The sequence below is a fragment of the Anguilla rostrata genome, chromosome 3 (assembly GCF_018555375.3).
Source record: "Anguilla rostrata isolate EN2019 chromosome 3, ASM1855537v3, whole genome shotgun sequence".
Classification (NCBI taxonomy): domain Eukaryota; kingdom Metazoa; phylum Chordata; class Actinopteri; order Anguilliformes; family Anguillidae; genus Anguilla; species Anguilla rostrata.
The window spans coordinates 3,732,992-3,759,763 of NC_057935.1; the positions used below are offsets into that span (position 1 = coordinate 3,732,992).

Below are 26,772 nucleotides of genomic sequence, written 5' to 3' on the forward strand. Positions count from 1 at the left end.
AGAAGTTTCCCTGTATGATGGAGACTTTAGACGTCCCTGGTTCTGGATGCTGACCCTCCATTCATACACGGCATCAGGAAATCTCCCCCGCACAGTAACACAGAAACTCCAGGATACAGGCAACAAGCTCAACCACTGGAGGATCTAAGAGAGGAATGTGCACTTGTCTACACTTCACAGTCACAAGCTACTAAGCTATGGTCACTGCATACTGAGTGTTATAGTTCACATTATTAAACACATAGATTAAGAATACAAAGTCATTGTGCATGCCTACTGAAGGACTTTGACCAATCACAAAACTCAAGTGAGAGCTCTCCTTCAGATGCCGTAAGTAATATGTACCATTGGCATCGTATGGGCCACTGAAACATAATAAAAGAACTCCATCTGCGAAGTTTACTCCAGACCATTGCTGCAGTTTCAGTGTTCCATTACTGAAAACCTCTGCAAAAGTGTTAAAAGAACGTGCTGTCTTGGCTATAAGTATATTTTGGCGCCTCCATTGAAAATCAGAGAAAGACCTTCTGTGTGACTCCCGCAGATGTAGGTATACGTTTTCTCCTATCTTACCGTACACTGTTTGGCCACAGCTCTCTCCTGTGTAGAAAAACAGATATCCATTTTTAGTTTGTTGAATAAAAACAAAATCTCAAGTTCCAGTTATTTAAAATTGGCTGATAAGATTGTTTATATCTATTGATTTGTCAGTTTACATTAGGATCTGATCTTTTTACTTGCAGTAAAGTGCAATGGTAAATCCATGTTTGCCTTTCATAAATAATATCAATCCATAGCACTACAGGACACATCTCTTTCAACAGATTTGATTAAACTAATTGACTGACAATGCATTCTTTGTGACTTATTAGCGTTAGTTAACTTTATTTGCTAAGCTAATTGTGATTTGGATGGGGAGGTGATCACTGAGCTATTTAAAACAATTAACATTCGAAGTAGGTAAAAAATTGAATTACCTGACAAAAGACATAAAAACAAAGAGAGGCTGTGAAATGATTTGACGTCCATTGCGATTCTCTCAACAAAGTCTTCTGTGGAAAATATGAACCCGCGTGTATATATAGCAAATACGTGGTCGAACAAAGGAACTTATGCTCCTGTCATTTATATCTCAGGCCTTTGCAATTGGTCTGCAGGTGCAATACACCGCCCATTAGCCTCCAAAGATGCAAACATTTTGTTGTGTGTTCTAGTGGCTTTGCTGCTAGACACTTTCACGAACAGTTCGCAGATGGCCTTCCATTTGGAACTAATACAACCATTTCCAGAACTGAATTTACCCGCTGTTATAACAATTTTGACTCAGATTTCTACAGCTGCATGTTGAATTAACAGCAGCTGTCAACCAGTCATTAATAATCGATTAGTGCACTATCTGCCTACAGTATGCCACACTGCAGGCTGCAGCCAAGCTCGCAGAGTGGAGGCAGAGGAAGACCTTTCGTATGCAGCTTAGACATCCGCTACATAGCGATTAACAGAAGGATCCTGGGCAACTAAACCTTCCCCTGCTGTGGGCATTATTTATTTATTTATTCATTTACTTACTTATAAGTTACTTTTAAACTACCTACCCTAAGGCCACATCCCAAAGAGAGCATAATATGGCTGTTGTGTTTTCTGAATATTTGGGCCATTGGTAGTTTGGATGAAGTATCGCACACTGTCTGCGCAGTATTTTGAGGCATTAAAGAGTAGCTGTCTTGAAATGAACACATATCAATGCTTTTTTTTCAGGTACTTCCCTCTTGAAATGGGTGAATCTGAACAAGGACTTTTTTTCTATGTAGAAGACTGACTTTGTTTGGGCCAACCAATGAACGTTTGAACCTGGTATTGAACCTGGAACCCGGGAGGTTCTCTTGGTAAAATCCTTCTTACATTACATTGCTATGAAATGTTCTGTTGACATTCCATATTAAATTTATACCGCTAGTTCCGCGATAGGGGATAAATAACGTAATTACGAAAAATATGTTATTTACTATAGATAAACAATAGATTGTGTGGCCCCGCCTAGCAGTTGTGGCCCTAAATAAGCGCATAGTGCATTTATGCCTTGGGCCAGCCCAGGAGGGCATCAAAGCAAAGGACGCCAACAGACTGAAAAAAAACTCATCAAGAAGGCTGGGTCTGTCATTGGATCCAAGCTGGTCACACTGGAGGAGGTGGCAGAGGACAGAATGCTGGCAAAACTGCTGGCGATCTTGGATAACGCCTCCCACCCCCTACACAGCATGTCAGCCAAGCTAAAGGGTGCCTTTTGCAACAGACTCATTGAACTCCGGTGTGTAAAGGAGCGACACAGGAGGTCATTCCTGCCGGGTGCTATCAGACGCTACAATGCATCTGCCTTTGCCAGGCCTGTTGACACTGAACTGCTCGTGGACTAAACTTGCTTTCATCATCTGTTTTTAACACTCTGCTATTTGCACATCAGGACCACCAGAGCACTTGAATGTGTTTGAACGCGTGGGTATATCTGGCTGCTATTTGACTTTTATTTACTTATTGTTCTGATGACTTTGCTCTTTGCACACTTTAATGTTTGAATAGATATTTGATTATATTTGAGTGGTTGAATATTTGTGTTTATGTACCTGTTGTCTTGTGATTTAATGTACCTGGCTGCTATGATGATTGAATTTCCCTCCGGGGATTAACAAAGTCAACTATCTATCTATCTATCTATCTATCTATCTGTCTGTCTGTCTGTCTGTCTGTCTGTCTGTCTGTCTATCTATGTGTCTGTCTGTCTGTCTATCTGTCTGTCTGTCTGTCTGTCATGGCACACCCCGCTCTCGCATGCACACTTGTGGTCCCAGTGCTGTTCTGCAGGACATCGCTGGAGAAAGGTTGCGTTAGAGGAAGTGAAAAAAAATTCATATCCTGTCCTCGTCATGAATGTAACTGATTGTATGTATGTAATGGCAATGCAGATTTGCTTACTTCTCACAGGCACACAGTAGCTGCCGCTGTGTGAGCCTGTATGCTATACAGTAATCTGCATGGCTCGTTAGCACGAATGCGTGCCTGACCACCGCTGCACAACCAAAACTAAACCCGTACATGTTAATGCTGGTCTAACAGGAAATAGTTTTTTTTTTTAACTTCCTGTTCATCTTACGGTTGACACTCAGATAGAGACCATCGGCTTGGCGGGCTGCGCACACTGAAGAGGAGAGAGCACCAATGCGCAGGAGTGGTCGGGTGACGACTGTGTACAGTTATGACTGTTAAATCGCCATGCCACTTAAAATAAGAGAAGATGTTTCATCTATCAGTAATTTTCAGACTCTGCTACAAAATACGCTTGTTTGAGATGGCTTTTATGTAATTGTTGCAACCTTTTATTGTTTTAACAGTTTTTCTGATTACATTTTTTTTTCCATTTGTCCTACTTGGGAGTACACTGAGCTGCTTTTCTTCTACTTATTATTATTATCAACATTATCATCATTATTACATTCACTGAACAAAAATATAAACACAACTTGTAAAGGTTTGGTCCCATGTTTCATGAGCTGAAATGAAAGATCCCAGAACTTTTTTCCATGATCACAAATAGCTGGGGACAGTGAAAGGCCCGTCGGAAATGTGCAGTTTTGCAGCAATTGGCTCATTGACCTGAATGTTCGTTCCTCAACCATAAGACACCTCCAGTGTTGTTTGCCAGATTTTGGCAGTACTTTCCAACCGGCCTCGCGACCTCAAGACCACGTGTAACCACGACCACCCAGGACCTCCACATCCAGCTTCTACACCGACAGGATCGTCTGAGACCAGCCATGCCAACTGCTGATAAAACTGCTGGTTTGCACAAACTTCTGCACAAACTGTCAGAAACCGTCTCAGAGAAGCCGATCTTTACAGCATTGAAACTTTTGGTAAATGGACTGCATTTATATAGCGCTTCTATTGAAAGCGCTTTACAATTGATGCCTCTCATTCACCCATTCACACACACTCACACACAAATGGTGATAGGCTGCCATGCAAGGTACCAATCAGCTCGTTGGGAGCAATTAGGGGTTAGGTGTCCTGCTCACGGACACTTCGACATGCCCAGGGTGGGGATCAAACCGGCAACCCTCCGACTGCCAGATAACCGCTCTTACCTCTTGAGCTATGTCCCCCCCTGAAATATTTTTCTGAAATATTCACTGAAATACATATTATAACTCCACTACAAAGCCAGATCATAATAAGACATCATGAAATAATCATGCAAAAGTATTTTTTTCTGCAATTTAGTTAAAGATTTTTTTTTTAAAACACACCCGCAATCTTTGCCCCATGTTTATCCCAGAAAAGGTAAGAGCAAACACGTCACATTTATTTACATTGCAACACGCAAATATACTCATGTGAAAGTAACATCCTTTATTCTTAAAAATACAAAAGTACAGAATTACTACTTTCTAAATATTAAATTTTTGTTATGAAGATAGAATACTTTGTTGTTTTCTGAAATAGACAGCATTTTTGTTTTAATGAAATAGACTTTTACAGTGATTTATTAATAAAAGGGATGAAAAAGTTATTTGTCATTTTCCAAATCTGACTTCACTGTGAACAATACATGGGTCATCTCAAGAAAGGGACCAGATCCTTCAGACTTCTCATCTAGAGGAAACATTTTTTAAAATATGATATTTCTTTCATATTCATAGAAAAAAGGCAATTAATGCAACCCAGTGGTCTAATCCAGCAGGTTTTAACATTCACATTTCACATTAGTATGAAAAAGATTATTGCATATGTTTACTGTTTGAAATATAATGATGTATACATATATAAATTTTTTTAATTTATTTTGCATTATTTTCACAGTATATATATATAATATATATATATATATATATATATATATATATATATATATATATATATATATATAGGCTCTGTAGTCCAGCACATTTGTTTTGAAATGAAACATCACATTCATTAAAGTGAAGACTGTAATATTGAATTTGAGAGTATGTTGAGGAATTATGGCCCTTTTATTGATTTTATGTAAAATAACATGAAAAAAATCATTGATATATGACATCACAGTCTGGTCATGAAGATTTAATAAATTCTTACTTGAATTCTGTCGCTTGCGGCATATTTGTACACCAACTGAAATTCCACATGTCATGAAGCAAAGAAGGACCAGCATGACAGTGACCCCGAGACTGACACACAACTGTGTTTCTGGAACCAACCAAGCAGACCCTTCAAATAAAATTTTATGAGTTAATTCATTATCATCATCAGAATAATGTTCTTCATCGTATCAATATACAGATTAAATGACTGTACTCAGGTTTGTTCTAAACAGTGCTCATGCATCCTGCATGTTCACAATGCACTCTCAGAAGAAAGGGTTCTAAAGGGTTCTGTGTCTCCATGGAGGAACCCATCTCGGGTTCTTTGTCAGGCAAATTGATTCAGTCTGGTAGCTTTCACACTTTTCACACCTACCATAGATGGTTCCACCAAGAGCTGTAAAGGGTTCCCCTATGGAACCCATTCAGAACGTATAAAGTTCACAGTAACGTTCACAATACTGTTCACACTGTTAATACTTACAAGTTAACGGTTAAAGTTATTTATTATTTTGGATAATAAAGCATCATTTACCTGCACAGGACAGGGAATAAGACGCACTCTGACTCCTGTAGTTTTCCATTATCAGAGAGCAGGAGATGTTTCCAGTTGAATAGTCCAGAGTCACAAATTTCCCTGTATGATTGGAGACCTTTAGACGTCCCTGGTTCTGGACACTGACCCTCCACTCGTACACGGCATCAGGACCGTTTTCCCCCGCACAGTGTAACACAGAAGCTCCCAGGATACAGGCAACAAGCTCAACCACCGGAGGATCTAAGAGAGGAATGTCCACTTTTTTACACTTCACAGTCACAAGCTACTAAGCTATGGTCACTGCATACTGAGTGTTATAGTTCACACTGTTAAACATCAATAATAACAATACAGTGTTGTGCATCCCAGCTGATGACTTAGCGGGCGACATAGCTCAGGAGGTAAGTCTGGCAGTCAGAGGGTTGCCGGTTCAATCCCCGCCCTGGGTGTGTCAAAGTGTCCCTGAGCAAGACACCTAACCCCTAATTGCTCTGGTGAATGAGAGGCATCAATTGTGTAAAGCGCTTTGGATAAAGTGCTATATAAATGCAGTCCATTTACCAAGACTTACCAATCAGAACCAAGTGAGAGCTCTCCTTCAGATGGACCACGCCTTGGGCATCATAGGCACTAACAATATAAACTCCACTGCAGTTTCTCCTGACATTATGCAGTTTCAGTGTTCCATTACTAAAAACCTCTGTAGAAGTGTTAATAGAACTTGCTGTCTTGGCTATAAGTATATTTTTATGCCACCATAGAAATTTAGAAAAAGACTTTCCGTCTGACTTCCGTAGATGTAGGTATACGTTTTCTCCCATCTTACCGTACACTGTTTGATAGCAGTTCTCTCCTGTGTAGAAAAACTGACATCTATTCTTAGTTTGTTAAATCAAAACAAACAAACTAAAAAGTTACAATTATTTAAAATTGGATGATAAGATTGATTATATCTGTTGATTTGTCAGTTTACATTAAGTTCTGATCTGATATTTTTTCTACTTTACTTGTTGTAAAGTGCAATGGTAAATCCATGTTTGCCTTTCATAATTAATATCAATCCATAGCACTACAGGACACATCTCTTTCAACAGATTTAATCAAACTAATTGCCTGACAATGCATTCTTTGTGATTTATTAGCGTTAGTTCACTTTATTTACTAAGCTAATTGTGATTTGGATATAGAGGCGGACATTGAACTATTTAAAACAATTAACATTTGATGTAGGAAAAAAAAAGAATTAGCCTACCCGAGAAAAGACAGAGCAGTATAGAGATGGTGTGATATGTTTTGATGTCCATTGCGATTCTCTCGACAAAGCCTTTTGTGGAAAATATGAACCCACATGTATATATAGCAAATATGTGGTCGGACAAAGGAACTTATGCTCCTGTCATTTTTACCTCAGGCCTTTGTCATTGGTCTGCAGGTGCCATACTCCGCCCATTACCCTCCAAAGGTGCAAACATTTTGTTGTGTGTTCTAGTGGCTTTGCTGCAAGACACTTTTTCGAACAGTTCACAGATGGCCTTCCATTTGGAACTAATACAGCCATTTCCAGAACTGAATTTACCCGCTGTTATAACAATTTTGACTCAGATTTCTACAGCTGCATGTTGAATTAACAGCAGCTGTCAACCAGTCATTAATAATCGATTAGTGCACTATCTGCCTACAGTATGCCACACTGCAGGCTGCAGCTAAGCTCGCAGAGTGGAGGCAGAGGAAGACCTTTCGTATGCAGCTTTGACATCCGCTAGATAGCGATTAACAGAGGGATCCTGGCCAACTAAACCTTCCTCTGCTGTGTGCATTATTTATTTATTTATTTATTTATTTATAAGTTACTTTTAAACTACCTACCCTAAGGCCACATCCTAAAGAGTGTTGTCTGAATATTCGGGCCATTGGTAGTTTGGAGGAAGTATCGCACACTGTGCAGTACTTTAAGGCATTAAAGAGTAGCTGTCTTAAAATGAACACATTTCAATGCTTTATATGGGTTAAAATTTTCAGGTACTTCCCTCTTGAAATGGGTGAATCTGAACAAGGACTTTTTTTCTATGTAGAAGACTGACTTTGTTTGGACCAACCAATGAATGTTTGAACCTGGTATTGAACCTGGAACCCGGGAGGTTCTCTTGGTAAAATCCTTCTTACATTACATTGTTATGAAATGTTCTGTTGCCATTCCATTTTAAATTTATACCGCTAGTTCCGCGATAGGGGATAAATAACGTAATTACAAAAAATACGTTATTTACTTTAGATAAACAATAGGTCATGTGGCCCCGCCTAGCAGTTGTGGCCCTAAACAACCGCATAGAGCATTTATGCCTTGGGCCAACCCTGGAGGGCATCAAAGCAAAGGACGCCAACAGACTGAACAAACTCATCAAGAGGGCTGGGTCTGTCATTGGATCCAAGCTGGTCACACTGGAGGAGGTGGCGGAGGACAGAATGCTGGCAAAACTGCTGGCGATCTTGGATAACGCCTCCCACCCCCTACACAGCATGTCAGCCAAGCTAAAGAGCGCCTTTAGCAACAGACTCATTCAGCCCCGGTGTGTAATGGAGCGACACAGGAGGTCATTCCTGCCGGGTGCTATCAGACGCTACAGTGCATCTGCCTTTGCCAGGCCTGCTGACACTGAACTGCTCGTGGACTGAACTTGCTTTCATCATCTGTTTTTAACACTCTGCTATTTGCACATCAGGACCACCAGAGCACTTGAATGTGTTTGAACGCGTGGGTTTATCTGGCTGCGATTTGACTTTTATTTACTTATTGTTCTTTTCACGTTGGTCTTTGCACACTGTAGTGGTTGAATAGATATTTGATTATATTTGAATGGTTGAATATTTGTGTTTATGTACCTGTTGTCTTGTGATTTAATGTACCTGGCTGCTATGATGATTGAATTTCCCTCTGGGGATTAATAAAGTCAACTATCTACCTATCTATCTGTCTGTCTGTCTGTCTGTCTGTCTGTCTGTCTATCTGTCAATAATCACACATCTCGCTCGCACATGTGCACTTGTGGTCCCAGTGCTGTTCTGATATCACTGGAGAAAGGTCGCTTCAGAGGAAGAGAAAAAAAATTCATATCCTGTCCTCGTCATTCTCTCGTGAATTTAACTGATCGTATGTATGCAAGGGTCAATGCAAATTTGCGTACTTCTCATAGTCTCACTGTAGCTGCCGGTGGCTCCTTAGCACGAATGCGTGCCTGACCACCGCTGCACCACCAAAACTAAACCCGTCCATGTTAATGCTGGTCTGACAGGAAATTGTTTTTTTTATTAGCTTCCTGTTATTCTTACAGTTGACAGTCACAGATAGAGACTTGGCGGGCTGCGCACACTGAAGAGGAGAGAGCACCAATGCGCAGGAGTGGCCGGGTGACGACTGTGTACAGTTATGACTGTTAAATCGCCATGCCACTTAAAATAAGAGAGGACGTTTCATCTATCACTGACTTTCAGACTCCGCTACAAAACGCGCTTGATTGAGATGGCTTTAATGTAATTGTTGCAACCTTTTATTGTTTTAACAGTTTTTCTGAATAATTTTTTTTTTCTATTTGTCCTACTTGAGAGTACACTGAGCTGCTTTTCTTCTACTTATTATTATTATCAACATTATTATCGTTATTACACTCACTGAACAATAATAGAAACACAACTTGTAAAGGTTTGGTCCCATGTTTCATGAGCTGAAATGAAAGATCCCAGAACTTTTTTCCATGATCACAAATAGCTGGGGACAGTGAAAGGCCCGTCGGAAATCTGCAGTTTTGCAGCAATTGGCTGGTTGACCTGAATGTTCGTTCCTCAACCATAAGTCACCTCCAGTGTTGTTTGTGAGATTTTGGCAGTACTGTCCAACCGGCCTCGCAACCTCAAGACCACGTGTAACCACGACCACCCTGGACCTCCACATCCAGCTTATACACCGACAGCATCGTCTGAGACCAGCCACGCCATTCGCTGTTAAAACTGTTGGTTTGCACAAAACCGATAAATTGACACGTGCCATGATTTCATTATGTTACATGGAAAATATTTTTCCAGAAGGAGGAGATTACTACCTGCTGAATCTAACAACTATTTATCAGCAACAACCTTTGTTGTTAGAAGCAGAAGGAAATGTTTTTTTTTTTTTTTTTTTTTTTTTTTTTTCGCTGAGCTAGATTACCTCCTAACATGTTCATTGTTCTCGTTAGAAAGAGGCTAAAACCAAGAATAGTTTGATAGTACTGTAGTGCTTAGACATGTTTCCAACAACATAAGGCAACTTTAATGAACAAAGTTGATTTGTCAGCTATTACACCTCATCAATTGTATTACTTTTTAGTAGGGGCTTGATTTCTGCCATTTTAAAGGATATAGTAACCTAGCCTGATTGTATGAAAGAATGTATTATGTCCAGAATTGGTTTTCCAAAGACAGGCAATAACTCCTTCTGTAGTGTTGTGGATGCTGGGTCGAGGAGGCAGGGGGATGATTTGGCAGTAGAAACTAATTTGATTAGTTTGGTCACACTTTTCACACCTACCATAGATGGTTCCATAAAGACCTATAAAGGGTTCCCCTATGGAACCCATTCAGAACGTATAAAGTTCACTGTAATGTTCACAAAAATGCTTGTTCACAATACTGTTCATACTGGTAATACTGCCAAATTAAGGGTTAAAGATGCTATTTAGTTATTTATTATTTGGAATAATAAAGCATGATTTACCTGCACAGGACAGGGAATAAGACGCACTCTGACTCCTGTAGTTTCCCATTATCAGTGAGCAGGAGATGTTTCCAGTTGAATATTCCAGAGTCACATATTTTCCTGTGTGATTGGAGACCTTTAGACCTCCCTGGTTCTGGATGCTGACCCTCCACTCGTACACGGCATCAGGACCGTTTTCCCCCGCACAGTGTAACACAGAAACTCCCAGGATACAGGCAACAAGCTCAACCACCGGAGGATCTAAGAGAGGAATGTCCACTTGTTTACACTTGTTTACACTTCACAGTCACAAGCTACTAAGCTATGGTCACTGCATACTGAATGTTCAAAATAGTTTTCACAGTTCAACATCAATATTAACAACACACTATTGTGCATCCCAGCTAAAGACTTAGCGGGCGACATAGCTCAGGAGGTAAGAGCGGTTGTCTGGTAGTCGTAGGGTTGCCGGTTCGAGCCCTGCCCTGGGTGTGTCGAAGTGTCCCTGAGCAAGACACCTAACCCCTAATTGCTCTGGTGAATGCGAGGCATCAATTGTGTAAAGCGCTTTGGATAAAGTGCTATATAAATGCAGTCCATTTACCAAGACTTACCAATCAGAACCAAGTGAGAGCTCTCCTTCAGTTGGACCTTGCCCTGGTCATCATAGGCTTCAGCAGTATAAACCCCACTGCAGTTTCTCCCGACATTGTGCAGTTTCAGTGTTCCATTACTAAAAACCTCTGCAAAAGTGTTAACAGAACGTGCTGTCTTGGCTGTAAGTATATGATGCCACCATTGAGTATCATTGAAAGACCTTCCGTGTGACTCCTGCAGATGTAGGTATACAGTTTCTCCTATCTTACCGTACACTGTTTGGTCACAGCTCTCTCCTGTGTAGAAAAACAGACATTTATTCTTAGTTTGTTGAATAAAAATAAAATTTCAAGTTGCAATTACCTAAAACTGGCTGATAAGATTGATTGTATCTGTTGATATGTCAGTTCACATTAAGTTCTGATCTGATATTTTACTTTACTTGCAGTAAAGTGCAATGGTAAATCCACGTTTGCCTTTCATAATTAATATCAATCCATAACATACAGGACACATCTCTTTCAACAGATTTAATTAAACTAATTGACTGACAATGCGTTCTTTGTGATTTATTAGCGTTAGTTCACTTTATTTACTAAGCTAATTGTGATTTGGATATGGAGGAGGTCATTGAGCTATTTAAAACAATTAACATTTGATGTAGGAAAAAAAATGAATTAGCCTACCCGAGAAAAGACAGAGCAGTATAGAGATGGTGTGATATGTTTTGATGTCCATTGCGATTCTCTCAACCCTTTTTCAAAGCCTTTTGTGGAAAATATGAACCCGCGTGTATATATAGCAAATATGTGGTCGGACAAAGGAACTTGTGCTCCTGTCATTTTTACCTCAGGCATTTGTCATTGGTCTGTAGGTGCCATACTCCGCCCATTACCCTCAAAAGGTGCAAACATTTTGTTGTGTGTTCTAGTGGCTTTGCTGCCAGACACTTTTTCGAACAGTTCGCAGATGGCCTTCCATTTGGAACTAATACAACCATCTCCAGAACTGAATTTACCCGCTGTTATAACAATTTCGAGTCACATTTCTACAGCTGAATGTTGAATTATCAGCAGCTGTCAACCAGTCATTAATAATCAATTAGTGCATTATCTGCCTACAGTATGCCACACTGCAGGCTGCAGCCAAGCTCGCAGAGTGGAGGCAGAGGAAGACCTTCGTATGCAGCTTTGACATCCGCTAGATAGAAATTAACAGCGGGATCCTGGCCAAGTAAACCTTCCTCTGCTGTGTGCATTATTTATTTATTTATTTATTTATTTATTTATTTATTTATTTACTTACTTATAAGTTACTTTTAAACTGCCTACCCTAAGGCCACATCCTAAAGAGAGCATGATATGGCTGTTGTGTTGTCTGAATATTTGGGCCATTGCTAGTTTGGAGGAAGTATCGCACACTGTACAGTACTTTAAGGCATTAAAGAGTAGCTGTCTTGAAATGAACACATTTCAATGCTTTTTATGGGTTATAGGCTCTATTGCAGTCATGGAATCACTATCCATCAACGAAGCCTTTTGTGAAAAATATGAACCCACGTGTATATATATATAGCAAATATGTGGTCGAATGAGGAAACTCTAGTGCACTAGTTGAATATTGTCAGACAGTCACATTTACTTGATGAGTGGTTTTTGGTGGAAATGAGATTTCAGGTGCTTCCCTCTTGAAATGGGTGAATCTGAACAAGGACTTTCTTTCTATGTAGAATACTGACTTTGTTTAAGCCAACCAATGAACCTTTGAACCGGGTATTTTAATATCCCCACCCCTCTGTCAGTGGGGACCACCCACTCTTTCATGTAAGCAATGGCACTAGCTAGCAGTGAAACATGTTGATCTCTGAGTAGCAATGGCTACATAGAATGGTGCTAGCTGTAGGTTGTAAGTTTACAAATACATATTAACACCAGTTCCCTATGGAGCCCTCATCTCTACTTGAATGCAATAGCTTAGCGACTATAGCAAACATTGGTTGTATTTTGGGGATCTGGGAGGTTCATGCTATACCGGAGAATTACATGACTGTAATTCAATTCCTCTAATTTGTTTTCATGTAATCTTTTTTCAATGGACGTCAGTATAGTTAACAGAATTCCCCATAGTCTTACGTTAAAGCTTACCATCTATATATGTTTTTCAATGAGACCAGAGCCCATGAAAGATATGTACGTTGTAAAAAAAAACCCCACTACATTTACAAACAGGAAACACTTAGTCAAGTACACTCAGTGCTCAAATTTATTTTTAGCCACCGCAAACACGAGAGACGGGAAAGGCTTTAATCCACACACTCATTTGGGTTTTCTTAAAACGGTACAGTGTCTTTTGGGGGGGGGGGGGTTTATTTAAAAAAGCTATTTCAATTACTTTTAAAAAAATGTTCGCTATTGAACTATGGATGCAGGCCAGTTTCTAATGTCAACAGCCATTTTAATGCTGTGAAACCTTGTAAGCCACTGACTGTGTGCCTTTCAGCAGCGCAGAGATGTTAAATGGTAAATGGACTGCATTTATATAGAGCTTTTATCCAAAGCGCTTTACAATTGATGCCTCTCATTCGCCAGAGCAGTTAGGGGTTAGGGGTTAGGTGTCTTGCTCAAGGACACTTCGACACGCCCAGGGCGGGGTATGAACCGGCAACCCTCCGACTGCCAGACAATCGGTCTTACCTTCTGAGCTACGTCGCATTAAAAATGCATGCGGTTGCGTAGGCGAAGATGCTGCTGTTTGCAGATACCGCCATGAAGAAGAATAACTACTGATCTTTAAAAATAACAAAAATAATTTTGGTCAAACTAACTTAGCTTCAACCCAGCCGTTGAGTTGTCAACCTTCCACCCTGTGCCGCCCCCCACCCCCCCCCCCCCCCCCCCCTCACCCCCCACCCACTCTGTCTATAATTTTGGCGCAAAACCTGCCTCATTCGTCAGTCGTTTTGTTAAAGGTGTCCAGGAAGGGTAAATGTGGTCCACAGAGCGGTTGTGTGAGCTGAGGTGACTGCGCTGTTGCTCTGTTACTGATTTCCTGTTGGGCCTTGTTGGGGGCACTGCCCGCTCACGATCACTCTCTGCTCACGGTTGTGTGTGTAGGGCTAGCCCGTTCTGCACATCTTTTAGATATGCTGCCATGGCTTGACGCACTGGGACTTTTCCCTGTTGCACTCAGCTCTACACATACGCTACAGTTCCCTCCCGACAAACCCTCCTCCTCTTCTCTGTTCTTGTTCCTGGGGCTTCTGCTTGTTCTTCCTCGTCCCTGTGTGTGCAGACCGTTACAGTCTCGTCCTCCTTGGTTAAGCCTGCATCATAAGGCATCCTGGAGGCCCAGATGCTCTACTTATTATTATATATCTCTCTGCTCGGGCTGCCTATTTTACTGCCTGGTTTAACTACATCTGACTGTTACCTGCATAACCCTGTTTATTGTTTGCTCTGATCGAACCCTCATTACATTCCAGTTGCCATTCATTCTTTCACAACTATTACACTGGGCCAGTCAGAAACAAATGACCCCCCCCCCCCAACTTTTTTCTGTAAGGGCAGGTGAAAGCTGATCTGACAGGAAATTGGTTTCTAGCTTCCTGTTTTCTGTTATGCTTGAGACTCAAATAGATACCATTGGTTTGGGTGAGCCACGCGCGCATTAACGAAAAGAGAGAGCGCATTAATGCGCCGGAGTGGTCACATGACAACCGTGTATGGTTATGACTGTAAAATCAGCATGTCACTTAAAATAAGAGAGGAAGATTCATCCATTAATGAATTATCAGGCTCCACTAGAAAATACGCTTACTAGAGATGGCCTTTTTTGTTATTTTTGTACCTTTTCATTGTTTTGCCCTCTTTTTAGTTTTAGTGTTTCATCTATTTGTTGTCCTTTGGAGTACTCTGAGTTGCCTTTCTTCTTCTCCTTCTCCTGCTTCTTCTTCTTCATCTTCTTCTTATTGTTATTATTATTATTATTATTATTATTATTGTTTAGTAATGTACGAATCATACTAGTTGAGAGAGAGAAAGTGTTGTCAGAAGAGATGAATGATGTTTCTACAGACCTTTGTGCAGGGGAGCCTTCAGTTACTGTGTGGTTTACAGGTTCTTCAAGCCCTCTCTTGCGGGGGTGGGAGTTTGGGGGGGGGGGGAGGGGGGGTCATGCACAGGATGGAAGGTTGGCAGCACAACAACTGGGCTCTAAATTACTTTAATCCTAAACTGGTTGCCCAATGAGGAGGCTATTTTCATGGTGGTCACCATTTTTCAGCACAGCCTGCACTGTGCAGCATCCTAATTTATGCAGCTGCATGTATTTCTAACATCTGCCCTGCTGAACAGCGCACAACCGGTGCCTTGCAAGGTTTCACAGCATTAAAAACATTGTGAATGCATTTCCTTCACCATTATGATGCCGTATGCTTGACAGAATTATAGGCATCTGGTTATATAGCATTATGTTAGCCCTGTTGCTAAGTTATAGAGTTATAGAGCGAGGGTTAGCTGAAGGGATCCTGATCCAAGCCCACGGTCCTCTGTTAACCTGTACATGTGTGTGACAATGCATGCTACAAGCTGTTAACTGTTTTGGCTATGTGATCTATGATGGCTGCATAATGTCTATGAATGCATTATCTGGGATACATTACATGCATTTTTTAGTGGGCACACACACATGCACATGCCCACACACACACACACACACACACACACAGTTTCGTATTGAATATGTGAACACATTTTGGTAGTGGTGTACAGAAACTGTTTGTTACTTTGAGTTGCATCCATAAGTTTGCACAGTTTTTTGTTTTTATTTTTTGACCATACAGGCAAGTATGGAGGTGTGTGCCCATGGGAAATTTGGTGTGGATTATGTGTGGGTGATGGTGAAAAAAGGCAACTTTGATTTTAGCTGAATGCAGGTCATGAATTCCAAGATATGAAATGAGCAGACTGGCCTTCTGAGAATCCCGGTTTTTGAAAATGTTTTTTAATTTTTTATGTTTTTATTAAAAAACAAAAAGACACCATACTGCTTTAAGAAGTTCTAAGTGAGTGTGTGAGCTATATACTTCTTCTCTATTTCGTTTGCAGTGGCCAAAAATATATCTGGGCACTGAGTGTACCTGCCTACACAGGTTTCCTGTTTGTATATATGTAGCATGGTTTACATTTGCCATGGCTTCTGGTCTCATTAAAAAGTCATATATACTGTAGAAGGTAAGCTTCAACACAGAGCTACGGAGAATTATGTGAACCGTATCTGATGTCCACTGAAAAAGGATTTCACAAGAACAAATTAATCACAGTCATATTCAGCTGCATGTTAAAGGGGTTTGTTTTTATACATTTGCATTGTTCCCCAAATTCATAAATATTTATGTTTAAATACTTTCTGAGGTCTCTCTCCTGGCTCTTCACTAACACAAGCTCGTTTGCCTTGCTCATTTAATACGTAAGGACCTGCAGCTGCAGTTGGCTCCTGATTTTTGCTCGCCCCACCCACAAGCAGAGGGTTTGAGGAAAGCGAAATGGCGGCATCGTGGAGCGCTATCAGGCCTTAAATGTACGTGCGGGAGTCAGACCTGGAATATGAGGACCACCCGGGTCACATATAGGTCTGCCGAGGCCCCTTCAGCCCGAGTGTCAGAACGGAAATTTGATTTCTCTTCCATTTCATCTTTCATATTTTTTTTCAAGACAAGCTGTAGGTCAAAATACAACTAACATTTGCTATAATCGCTAAGCTATTGCATTTGATTAGAGATGTAGGGATCCGTAGGGAACTGGTGTGAAGATTTGTTTAAACTCACAGTCTACATCTGAACAGCGAGCACCATCCTATGTAGTCATTGCTACTCAGAGATCACCAGGTTTCACTGCTAGCTAGTGCCATTGTTTACATGAAAGAGTGGGTGGTCCCCAATTACAGAGGGGTGGGGATATTAAAACACCAGGTTAAATGTTCATTGGTTGGCCCAAACAAAGTCCGTTTTCTACATAGAAAAAAAAAGTCCTTGTTTAGATTTGCCCATTTTAAAAAGGGAAGTGACCAAAATTTCATTTCCGCTGAAAACCACTCATCAAGTAAATGTGACTGTCTGACAATGTTCCACTAGTGCACTAGAGTCTCCTCATTCGACCACATATTTGCTATATATACACGTGGGTTCATATTTTTCACAAAAGGCTTCGTTGATGGAATCGCAATGGACCTCAAAGCATTTTACATCTTTTGTGTGCTGTTCTCTCTTTTGTCAGGTAATTTCAAGAATATTTTTTATAATTTGATCTAAGGGTAATTTACATCAAGTTCTAATTGTTTTATATTAACTTGGTGACGGACTCCAGTTTCCAAGTCACAGTTAGTTTCCTTAATGATTAAAGTGAACTAAAGCTAATAAGTCATTGCAATGAATAATTTTAATTAAATCTGTTGAATAACCTGTATGTCAATGTACTGTTATTATTTATAAAATGCAAAAACCGATTTACCATTGCACTGCAATGCAAGTACAAATAATCTGATCTGAAGATAATGTTAACTGACGAACCAACAGATGTGACAAATGTCTCAACAGCCAATTTTAGGCTAATGCATGCACCCGAGATATCGTCTGATGTTGGATTTATCACGCTAAGAATGGATGTCTGTTTTTCTATACAGGAGAGAGCTGTGGCCAAACGGTGTATGGTAAGATAGGAGAAAACGTATACATACATCTGCGGGAGTCACACGGAAGGTCTTTCCCTGATTTTCATTGGAGGCACCAAGATATGCTTATAGCCAGGACAGCACGTTCTGTTAACACTTTTGCAGAGGTTTTCAGTAATGGAACACTGAAACTGCAGATTGTCGGGAGAAACTGCAGTGGAGTTTATACTGTTAATGCCTACGATGCCAATGGCACAGTCCTTCTGAAGGAGAGCTCTCACTTGGTTGTGATTGGTAAGTCTTCAGTTGGCATGCACAATACTGTATTGTTAATATTGATGTTTAATAATGTGAAGTATAACACTCAGTATGCAGTGACCATAGCTTAGTAGCTTGTGACTGTGAAGTATAAACAAGTTCACATTCCTCTCTTAGATCCTCCTGTGGTTGAGCTTGTTGTCTGTACACCGGACGTTTCTGTGTTACACTGTGCGGGGGAAAACGTTCCTGATGCCGTGTACACATGGAGAGTCAGTGTCCAGAACGAGGGACGTCTAAAGGTCTCCAATCATACAGGAAAATTTGTGACTCTGGACTATTCAACTGGAAACATCTCCTGCTCTCTGGAAATTGGAAACTACAGCAGTCAGAGTGCATCTTATTCCCTGTCCTGTGCAGGTAAATGATGCTTTATTATCCCAGATAATAAATAACTAAATAGCATCTTTAACCCTTTACTTGGCATGAACAGTATTGTGAACATTACACTCTTAGAAAAAACATATTCTGAAAGTGTTCCATACAGGAACCCTTTATAGCTCTTTATGGAACCATCCATGTTAGGTGTGAAAAGTGTGAAAGCTACCAGCCTGAACAAATTTGCCTGACAAAGAACCCGAGATGGGTTCCTCTATGGAGACACAGAACCCTTTAGAACCCTTTCTTCTGAGAGTGCATTGTGAACATGCAGGATGCATGAGCACTGCTTGGAACAAACCTGAGTACAGTCATTTAATCTGTATGTTGATACAATGAAGGACATATTCTGATGATGATAACAAATGATCTCATTAAATTATTTGAAGGGTCTGCTCGGTTGGTTCCAGAAGCACAGTGGTGTGTCAGTCTCGGGGTCACTGTCATGCTGGTCCTTCTCTGCTTCATGGCATGTGGAATTTCAATCGGTGTACAAATATGCCGCAAGCAACAGAATTCAAGTAAGAATTTATTATTTTTTTATCTTCATGGCCCAATGTGAATTCATATGTGAGTGATTTTTTATTTCCCAATTTAAAGTTAACATAAAGTTATAAAGTTAAAACTTGTAGACTATAAAAAGGCTGTAATACCTGCAAGGATCACCCGATTTGGATGCAAATACCTTCAAATCAAAGCAGACAGTCGCTATGTTAACCTCATATTCACTGTTTCATTTCAAAGGTGCTGGAGTACACAACCAAAAGAATTGCGTCACTGTCTCAATACATTTGCATTTAACTGGATATATACTTTTCTTATAAAGTGCTTTACAATAAAGGAAATGCAGAATGAACTATAAAAAGAAAGAGATGAAGTCAAATAAAATAAATGCAAAAAGGTATATATACAGTACTGGTGCGAATTATGGAAGCACTTAATTTATGAACACGGTTTGAAGACTACTGCAATTTCTTTTTGTCATAATATACTTGTGAACTTGGTTTCACATGCACTGACAGAAAAAATATAAAAGGCCACAGATATAATTTTTTTATGTGTGTATATATGTATATGTATATGGAGAGAGAGAGAGAGAGAGAGCGGGAGAGAGCGGGAGAGAGAGAGAGAGAGAGAATAGTGTAAAAACAAATGTATATATGGTGTTTGAAAATCATATTTCAAACAATGAAATCATGCAATAGATTTTCATACTAAATGTAAAATTCTTACGTTAAAGCCACCGCTGGATTAGACCACCGGGCTATAATAACAGCTACTTTTCTAAGACTATGAAAGAAATGTCATATTTCACTAAATGTTTCCTCTAGATGTGAAGTCTGAAGAACGCGGCCCCCCTCTTGAGATGACCCAGAATGACGAGATTGTTTACAGTGAAGTCAGAGTTGGAAAACGACGTAAATAACGTCTGCACCCCTTTTATTAAATAGCTGTAAAATGTTACTTCAGAAAACGACAAAGTATTTTATTTTCATAACAACTGACAGTATTTCTATGCCTTTGATATTTTCAAGAGAAAGGGACTTTTTTGTGTCCCTTTGACGTATATCCTTGTGTATTTGCGTGTAAAAATTACATACGTGTTACATGTTTGCTCTTGCCTTTTCTGGAATAAACATGGGGTAAATGGCTGTGGGTGTGTGTGTGCGTTTTTTAAATTTTTTTTTAATGAACATTAAACAATTTGCAGGAAAAACATGAAATGTTGAGACTAAAGTTTGTCAAGCAGATCCAAAGTCAACAGGGCTCACAGCTGTGTGGGGTGTGATAGGAATATTGTGTATTACATCAGAAGAGGAATTACAAACTGGCATCAGAGCAGTTAACCCTCAAATCTGCAAAAAAAAATTCCATTCTAAGGGGAAATAATTGTAAATTATTAAAGTACATTCAAGATTCAAGAGACTTTTTTCCCACTAATACTGTAGCTACTAGATAATGAAATCATCATCTAAAATTTTAAGGATAACCAACAATGTCCAAGGGTTTGTAGAAACAACTTTCATTTTTTTCCTCCCCAAAATATAATGAATTTATAGATTTGGATATTTAAAGAAGTAAACCAGGTTAGGTGTCTTGCTCAAGCGTACAAGAACAGCCTCAGTTTCTCACATAGCATCAGTTTATAACACAGTTAACTCACCTCACCTGGTTTATTGAGTCTGAACTGGCTTCTGATTTTCAGTTGAAAACAAATTAGCCCCCCTCCTCACCCCCCCTCGATCTCTAAGGGCAAAAATGATTGATCTGTCTTTTGTGCAGTTTTGGAAACTGCATCCCAGAGGCAACTTGCACCGCCACCCACATACTGTAACTGTATTTCCAAAACCATACTGAGTGAAAAAAAAAAAATCATATATATATATATATATACTATATACAGCCATGTACAAGGCAGACAGTGACCTTTAAATGCTGACAAAATGGCCGTCGACTCAAAGCCAAAAGTTAATTTCTTTTGTCATTGCAGCTTGCATAGTAGGCACATGGGGCAGGGTTGGGGGTGGGGGGGGGGTGGGGGGGGGGCAATGCCCTAGTGAATGAGTATCTGCCCGATTTGCCCCAAGTGCCCGATGTGCCCCTTTGATTTTTAAAAACGAAAAAGTTTTTTCAAGGTCGCCATGCCCTTTTCTCACTTCGAGCAACCGTGGCGCCTCGAACGATCTCTGCACGGCCCTGCCACAAAGCCTGGCACCTTCTGTTTGAGATCGGCTGGTTGTGAGTCAGACGCATTACATTAAGCTAAAGCTGTGGCAGGAGCACTCCGTGACAGGCCTTCATATGGTTATTATGGAGTGCAGCGAGTGAGAGAAAATACTGTAAGGTGAGAGAGAGACATCCTCATATGCAGCTTTGGTATGCAGTCTTACATGCAGGCACCCGTTCAACTGGTAGGGGTTGCTAGGGAGATGACCCCGACCTCGGGGTCAACAACATGTTTTTTGTCATCCAGCATACTTTAAATATGTGGAGGGGGAAATAAAAAATACTCTAACTCAATCTCAGAAGCACAAGTATTACACAAAGTGAAACTGGGTGTGAGTTAGTTTGCTCCTGAAGTTCAGACACAGGATTCACACGGGAACTGACACAGCGGTGCTAGTCTCGCAATTCTGGTTCCCTTATTAAACAACTCCTTCCTCTCTTTGCTTGCAGACCGATTTAAAATAAACAGTGGCCGACGAACTTGCTCTCTAGAAGTGGCAGTGGATGAGGCGAGAAAACCGCTGCTCGTCTCCACCGAGCAGTGCAGAAACAAGCGGTCTGCGAGGCACTTTGATAGTTTTACTGAAGTTAAGGCCATCGCCAGGGTGCGTTGGCACCAGAAACTGTGGCTGGCAACACCCTTGACCTTCAGCAAAACTCCCCCCTGATGCATCAAACCAGAAGTGAGATTATTGGTCACTCGTTTACCACTTTTCTACAGTACATACAAACAGGGTAATCCAAAAGAATGCGCTGATGGTCAGAGTTTGATAACTAATGAGAATTATAATGAGAATATAATAACCCTTTAGAGTTTCAACCTCCTAAAATTAGCTCATCAAGTGTGTTAGAAACATGATTGGCATTGGCTAGCTAACTAGCAAGCTTTTTAGTTAGCTACCCTACAGTCAAAAGATATATGACTGGGATTCACTAGTCAGCTGTCATAATATATAGCCTAAATTTCCCAGTAGGCTATAATGTGACTTCCGTATTCATATACTCAAACGTCCAATTGGCTAATTATCTCTGCTATGCAGCATGCTTCCTCTATTTATTTATTGTGGCAAATACTCCAATAATTTTATGGTGAACCTGGCGCTTGTGCAATTAAAATAAAATAAATTCAGTGGTACTGCATTATAAACCATTTCTTTATCTCACGTGTTACTGGGGATTTGATGCCTAGGTTTGCGCTGTCTCTTCACCTCTTGCGGTGACTTGCGATTTCCTCTTTTACAAATAAGGAGAAGCCGCACGTTCGTCCCCAGACCTGCTTCCTGGTGTCAATCGTCCCAATGTCTTAGCTGGTTTGAACACTTGGAATCGATTGAACGTCCTTTTGTTGTTGTCGCCCTGTTTTAACTGCCAGGTCAGGGGCTGTTTCTGGTGTAGCTTTTGCTCCAGATCGCGGCTCACGGCGCTCAGGGGACGAATCCTTCAACGGCCCGCGAACCCGGTCTTCCGTGAGAGTCCGCCCCTGCGATATTTAGGGCCCCTCGTTCACCGTGACCGTGAGCACTTTTAGTTCCCACCTGCGAGAGCTGCGCGGTATCAGTTCTTCACAGAATCCGTCGGCAATGTGATAGATTGGGGTTTCGGAGCAGCCGAGGGCAATTCAGTACACAAACTGCAGGGAAGCGTCGGCTGATTCACTGCTCAACATAGCGTGGCTTGCGCAATGGGCTGGAGATATTATTTCCTGTATTATTTCATTTGGAATGTACAATACCTCGTGTCTGGTATGTATTATTTAAACATATAATTGTGTCCTGCAGCGCAATGGATTTAAAAGCATGTCATGCCGTGATTGTAGTTATGCAAAAAAAAAAAGTCTTCATTCAGTTTACTGAATTGTCATTGCACTGAAATCTAAAGATTCGCAAAACACAGATTATTTTAAACTTTCATTTTAATAATTTATTGTGATTAGCATCGTCAAACTTCATGCAGAAGTCGTACTTAACAGGTGTGTTCCCATGTTTTGTGTGTGTGTGTGTATGTGCATCTTTTTATTTCAGCACAGACCATTTCTAAACACCTGGGAGAATCTTTGATCTTTCCTCTTGGCATAGAGAGGGGAAACATCTCTGACGCGATAGTAAAGAAAAACGGCGTCTACCTTTTCAGGTGGAAAAGAAATGAGGTGAATCGGGAGTATGGCGACAGGTTGACATTTTCCCAGAACAAGACTCTACAGCTGGACAAGCTTGAGGAAAGGGATGCTGGAGCTTACACGGTGGAGCTGTTTGATATGGCAGGCATACGGACACCCAAGGAGATCACCGTAATCTTGAAGTGTGAGTAGGCTAATGAAGGCTATAAATCAGGATTATTTTCATTTATCAGGAAAGTGGGGCCAAACCGCGCATCGCTATGTGTGTACGCCGAGCAAGTATCTAGAAGAATCAGTCTGTTCTTATTCCACAGGTCTGAAGACGCTCCGCGAGGTCCACGGAGATTTGGGCGGCCCCGTAGACGTCTTTGTGGAAAACCTCATGGCATTCTCGGAGCCTTTCGACGCCGTGTGGGAAATCAACGGCTCGGTGATCGCCCGGCTGAACCGATCGGGGCCTACGTACTCTGAGAAGCCTGGGGGTCGCGTGGAGATGTCCCCCTCGGGAGAGTGCAGGCTGACCAGGGTACGCATCAGCGACGCGGGGAACCACACCCTGGAGGTCTCCGTTGGATATCTCAGGCTCCGATGGTCGCGCTGGCTGGTCGTCAGAGGTAATGAGCTTCAGTAATGCAAGCAAGCGTTACACGTCACGCGTAACGCATCATCGTCAGAGGTAATGCGCTTCAGCAAAGCCAGCAAGCATTACATTACATTACATTTGATTGGCTGACGCTTTAATCCAAGGCGACGTACAGCAAGTGCGTACCAAAGGTCATTTGAACAACTACAAAACACAGGTCCCGATAAGGTGCAACACTCATTTTTATAACAGTCATTCGTAGCCAAGAACACATAAAGTCCAGTTCACACGGTGAACATTACTCTGACCTAACTTATGCTAAGTCAAACTCGGTGGCGTTGCAAGCTACAACATCAGCACGATGATACAAAGAAAAATAAGTGCAGGAATGGAGGACCACTATATCAAATGGTCTTGTCGAGGGGGCGTTGTCATGCTGAAACAGGAAAGGGTCTTTCTCTGGGGAAGTGCAGAGTTGTTTAGAATGTCATTGTATGCAGTAGCATTAATATCTGCCTTCACTAGACCTAAGTGATTAGTAGCAATATTGCATAGTAGCATTCCGTAGCCTGCATCTCTCTCTTGAGACTAACTTAGAAATAAATCCTCAAACGAAACTTCAGATACGCCCCAAACTGCGATGGGCTTGGGGACGGTATCCCACAATCCACTGCGGTCTAAAAAGCAGGCGCAGCTGGCTTGTGGCGACCAATCACAGCCTCAGAAACGCCTCGGTCCCATCAAATGTCTGAAAGATGACCTGTCGGCAATTCTCGACCAGGCCGTCCTTTGTGATGGGCGGCAGTGTAGCATAATGGGTAAGGAGGAGCTGGTCTTCGCATGTTCGATTCCCGGTCATTGTGCTCTGTCGTTGTTCCCTTGAGCAAGGTTCTTAACCTGCATTGCTTCAGTACATAGCCAGCTGTGTAAATTGATGCAATGTAAATGCCATGTTAAAAGTTGTGTAAGTCGATGTGGGTAAGAGTGTCTGCCTAGTGCCTGTAATGCAATGTAATGCAGTGTAATGCAATGTAATGCAATGTAATGCAATGCAATGTAATGCAATGCAATGCAATGCAATGTAATGTAATGTAATGCAATGTCCCCCCCTTAGTGCCACAGCCGTCCATTGACTACAGCTGCCTGTTCGGCGGAAAGGCGAAGTTTCGCTGTCGGGCAAAGTGGGAGGTTCCCACTGTGTGGATCTTAAACGGGACGGGGCAGGGGGACAGGGCGCCGGGGCATAACGACCAGGTTTTGGACCCCTTCACCGGGGAACTGATCTGTGCACTGGAGGACTACCCTGACAGGAATGCATCTGTGTCATTTACGTGCATAGGTAAGTCATGCGTGCCACAGACGTATTCATACCTGCTAAGATCTCAGTGGAACATAAGTCTACATATATTTACATCAATCTTTTATATTCTGTATTGCTTTTATTATGCAGTACATTGTAAGAAAAGTAGGTATAATAATAATAATAATAATTAGAAGAAGAAGAATAGCTTTTATTATTATTACTATTATCATTATTGTTGTTCCTGTTGTTGCTCTTGTTTTGATGTGTCACATTCATGTCAGCACTGTGGCGAAACACTTCCTGTTAAACAGTAGCGGGACTCTCTCACTTTCTAAAAGGGCTCGACCTGGCGACCACAGCCTACATCCTTGCAGTCTGCTGCACTTTTATTATCGTGCTGATTCTATCTTCGGCTGAGTTTTATATACGTTTCAAGCAGCGAAGGCGGAACCAAAGCCTCCAGCCGAGTAAGTGGTTTCTGTTTTAGCCTTCTTAGATTCTTACATTGCTATCTGTTTTTCTTACTTTAAAGTGATCAGGCTAGGACTCATTAAGTAATATAAAATGAAATCGATTATTTTATATTCTACAATATTTTTAGTGTATTTAGTTGTATTTGCATCATATTTTGGTGTAATTTAAAAACTGCCCTCTCCCCATCCCTTCATTGAAAGTGAATTTAAAATTTTAAAATTCTGAAATTCTGAAACCTAGACAATGGAATCTTCCGTACGGGAACTTGAACGTGACGATAATCCGCGGTTAATGACAAGCTAATTGTGTGGTGATTTCTGTGTGACTCGCTGCGCTCTCTCTGTGTCTTTGCTTCCTCTGTAGCTGCCATGGTTCCTGCGGAAGACATTTACTACAGCGAGGCGATTTACGTGGTCGTTTCGCGTATGTTTCAACCCCCGCCACCCTCTGCCCAGGAAAAGGCCAGTTACCGAATCAGCCAGCCAGTGGAAATGTCCACCTTAATTTACAAACCTTCCAGGGGGCAGTAATGAGATTAATACACTGTGCCAACAGGGGCCGAAATGAACTCCCAGCTCCCGCTGTGTATGTGTATATTGCATGTAAGATAGCATGCCAGAGCAACAATATGATAACGTTGAAAATCCAAGTACATCAAACTTCACGGAATGTATTGTACATTCCAGAATGTGGACGTGGCCTGGGCAGAATATCATTGGCTGTAGTGGTATCCGGTGAAGAAGAGTTCATTTAGAATTTAAGGTTTGTTAGGTGAGACACGACAAATATTTTGGGCACCAGCAACCTCTCTGGTTGATCAGCAGCCATTCTGGCCAATCAGAAGCCCCACTGATTCAGCAACAAACCCCCTCGGGCCAATCAGCTGTGCCGGGGAATCCTCTATGAGAGTGCAGGGCCGGGTGTAGCATTCCACATTTTTATAAAAAACACTGCTGTACTCTTTCATGAGGGGATGCTGGCTAATGTTTCCTCATGCCAGCAGTGTATAGCAAATTAAATATGTAGTACTAACGTATGTTTGTGACTGAGTAAAGTGTTTAGATTAAATGAGTTGAGGAAATTGGAAATTGAGTGTTGAGCCTGCATCACATTCTGTGATTGTCATATGATGTGTGCCAAGATTTGTGTGATTAAAAATTTGTTGTTAGAAAATGAATGTCGAAAAGTTTATTTATTCATGTAAAAAAATAAATAAATAAGGATGATTT

General features: G+C 41.1%; 3 protein-coding genes and 1 long non-coding RNA gene across 8 annotated transcripts in view; 2 read left to right on the top strand and 2 right to left on the bottom strand.

The window, feature by feature from the left end:
- LOC135249859 (uncharacterized) overlaps positions 1 to 11,725 on the bottom strand; it is a 40,912-nt gene extending 29,187 nt beyond the window's left edge. The window contains exons 1-2 of the mRNA XM_064325489.1: positions 11,665 to 11,725; positions 10,996 to 11,274 (exon numbers count right to left, since the gene is read on the bottom strand). Coding sequence (XP_064181559.1) covers positions 10,996 to 11,274; positions 11,665 to 11,716 — 331 coding nt within the window. The 5' untranslated portion in view covers positions 11,717 to 11,725. The remainder of the gene's footprint in view (positions 1 to 10,995; positions 11,275 to 11,664) is intronic.
- The window catches only part of LOC135249860 (uncharacterized), a 35,552-nt gene extending 15,560 nt beyond the window's left edge, over positions 1 to 19,992 (top strand). For 2 of the 4 annotated variants that reach the window (XR_010328802.1, XM_064325492.1), the window contains 3 exons: positions 18,080 to 18,322; positions 18,730 to 18,861; positions 19,672 to 19,992. Coding sequence is in view for 1 of the 4 variants with exons in the window: in XM_064325492.1 (XP_064181562.1) it covers positions 18,080 to 18,322; positions 18,730 to 18,861; positions 19,672 to 19,766 (470 nt within the window). In the remaining 3 variants the exon portion in view is untranslated. Of the gene's footprint in view, positions 1 to 17,656; positions 17,939 to 18,079; positions 18,323 to 18,729; positions 18,862 to 19,671 lie in introns of all 4 variants that reach the window. The other 2 variants (XR_010328804.1, XR_010328801.1) reach the window with 2 other exon arrangements.
- LOC135249861 (uncharacterized) lies at positions 4,387 to 7,499 on the bottom strand. Of its 2 annotated transcripts, XR_010328807.1 has the most exons (5): positions 6,905 to 7,498; positions 6,224 to 6,505; positions 5,650 to 5,892; positions 5,110 to 5,241; positions 4,387 to 4,647 (listed from the first exon to the last, which is right to left on the bottom strand). It is a non-coding gene; the product is annotated as an uncharacterized LOC135249861 (long non-coding RNA). The 2 variants fall into 2 exon arrangements; XR_010328806.1 differs by lacking the exon at positions 4,387 to 4,647 and having other exon boundaries at positions 4,922 to 5,241; positions 6,905 to 7,499.
- A 2,368-nt stretch (positions 19,993 to 22,360) lies between the features above and the next one.
- Positions 22,361 to 26,720, top strand: LOC135249862 (uncharacterized). Its single transcript, XM_064325494.1, has 6 exons — positions 22,361 to 22,809; positions 23,089 to 23,367; positions 23,498 to 23,797; positions 24,881 to 25,105; positions 25,408 to 25,536; positions 25,907 to 26,720. The coding sequence occupies exons 1-6, from the start codon at positions 22,749 to 22,751 to the stop codon at positions 26,071 to 26,073; spliced, it is 1,161 nt and encodes a 386-aa protein (XP_064181564.1). The 5' UTR covers positions 22,361 to 22,748; the 3' UTR covers positions 26,074 to 26,720.
- Positions 26,721 to 26,772: the final 52 nt, after the last annotated feature.

Bases quoted from the DNA above. Each gene is read 5' to 3' on its own strand.
- LOC135249862 (XM_064325494.1), top strand. From the start codon at position 22,749: ATGGGCTGGAGATATTATTTCCTGTATTATTTCATTTGGAATGTACAA. The intron at 22,810-23,088 runs GTATGTATTATT...TTTTTATTTCAG, and splicing joins TGTACAATACCTCGTGTCTG to CACAGACCATTTCTAAACAC. The intron at 25,537-25,906 runs GTAAGTGGTTTC...CTTCCTCTGTAG, and splicing joins GAACCAAAGCCTCCAGCCGA to CTGCCATGGTTCCTGCGGAA.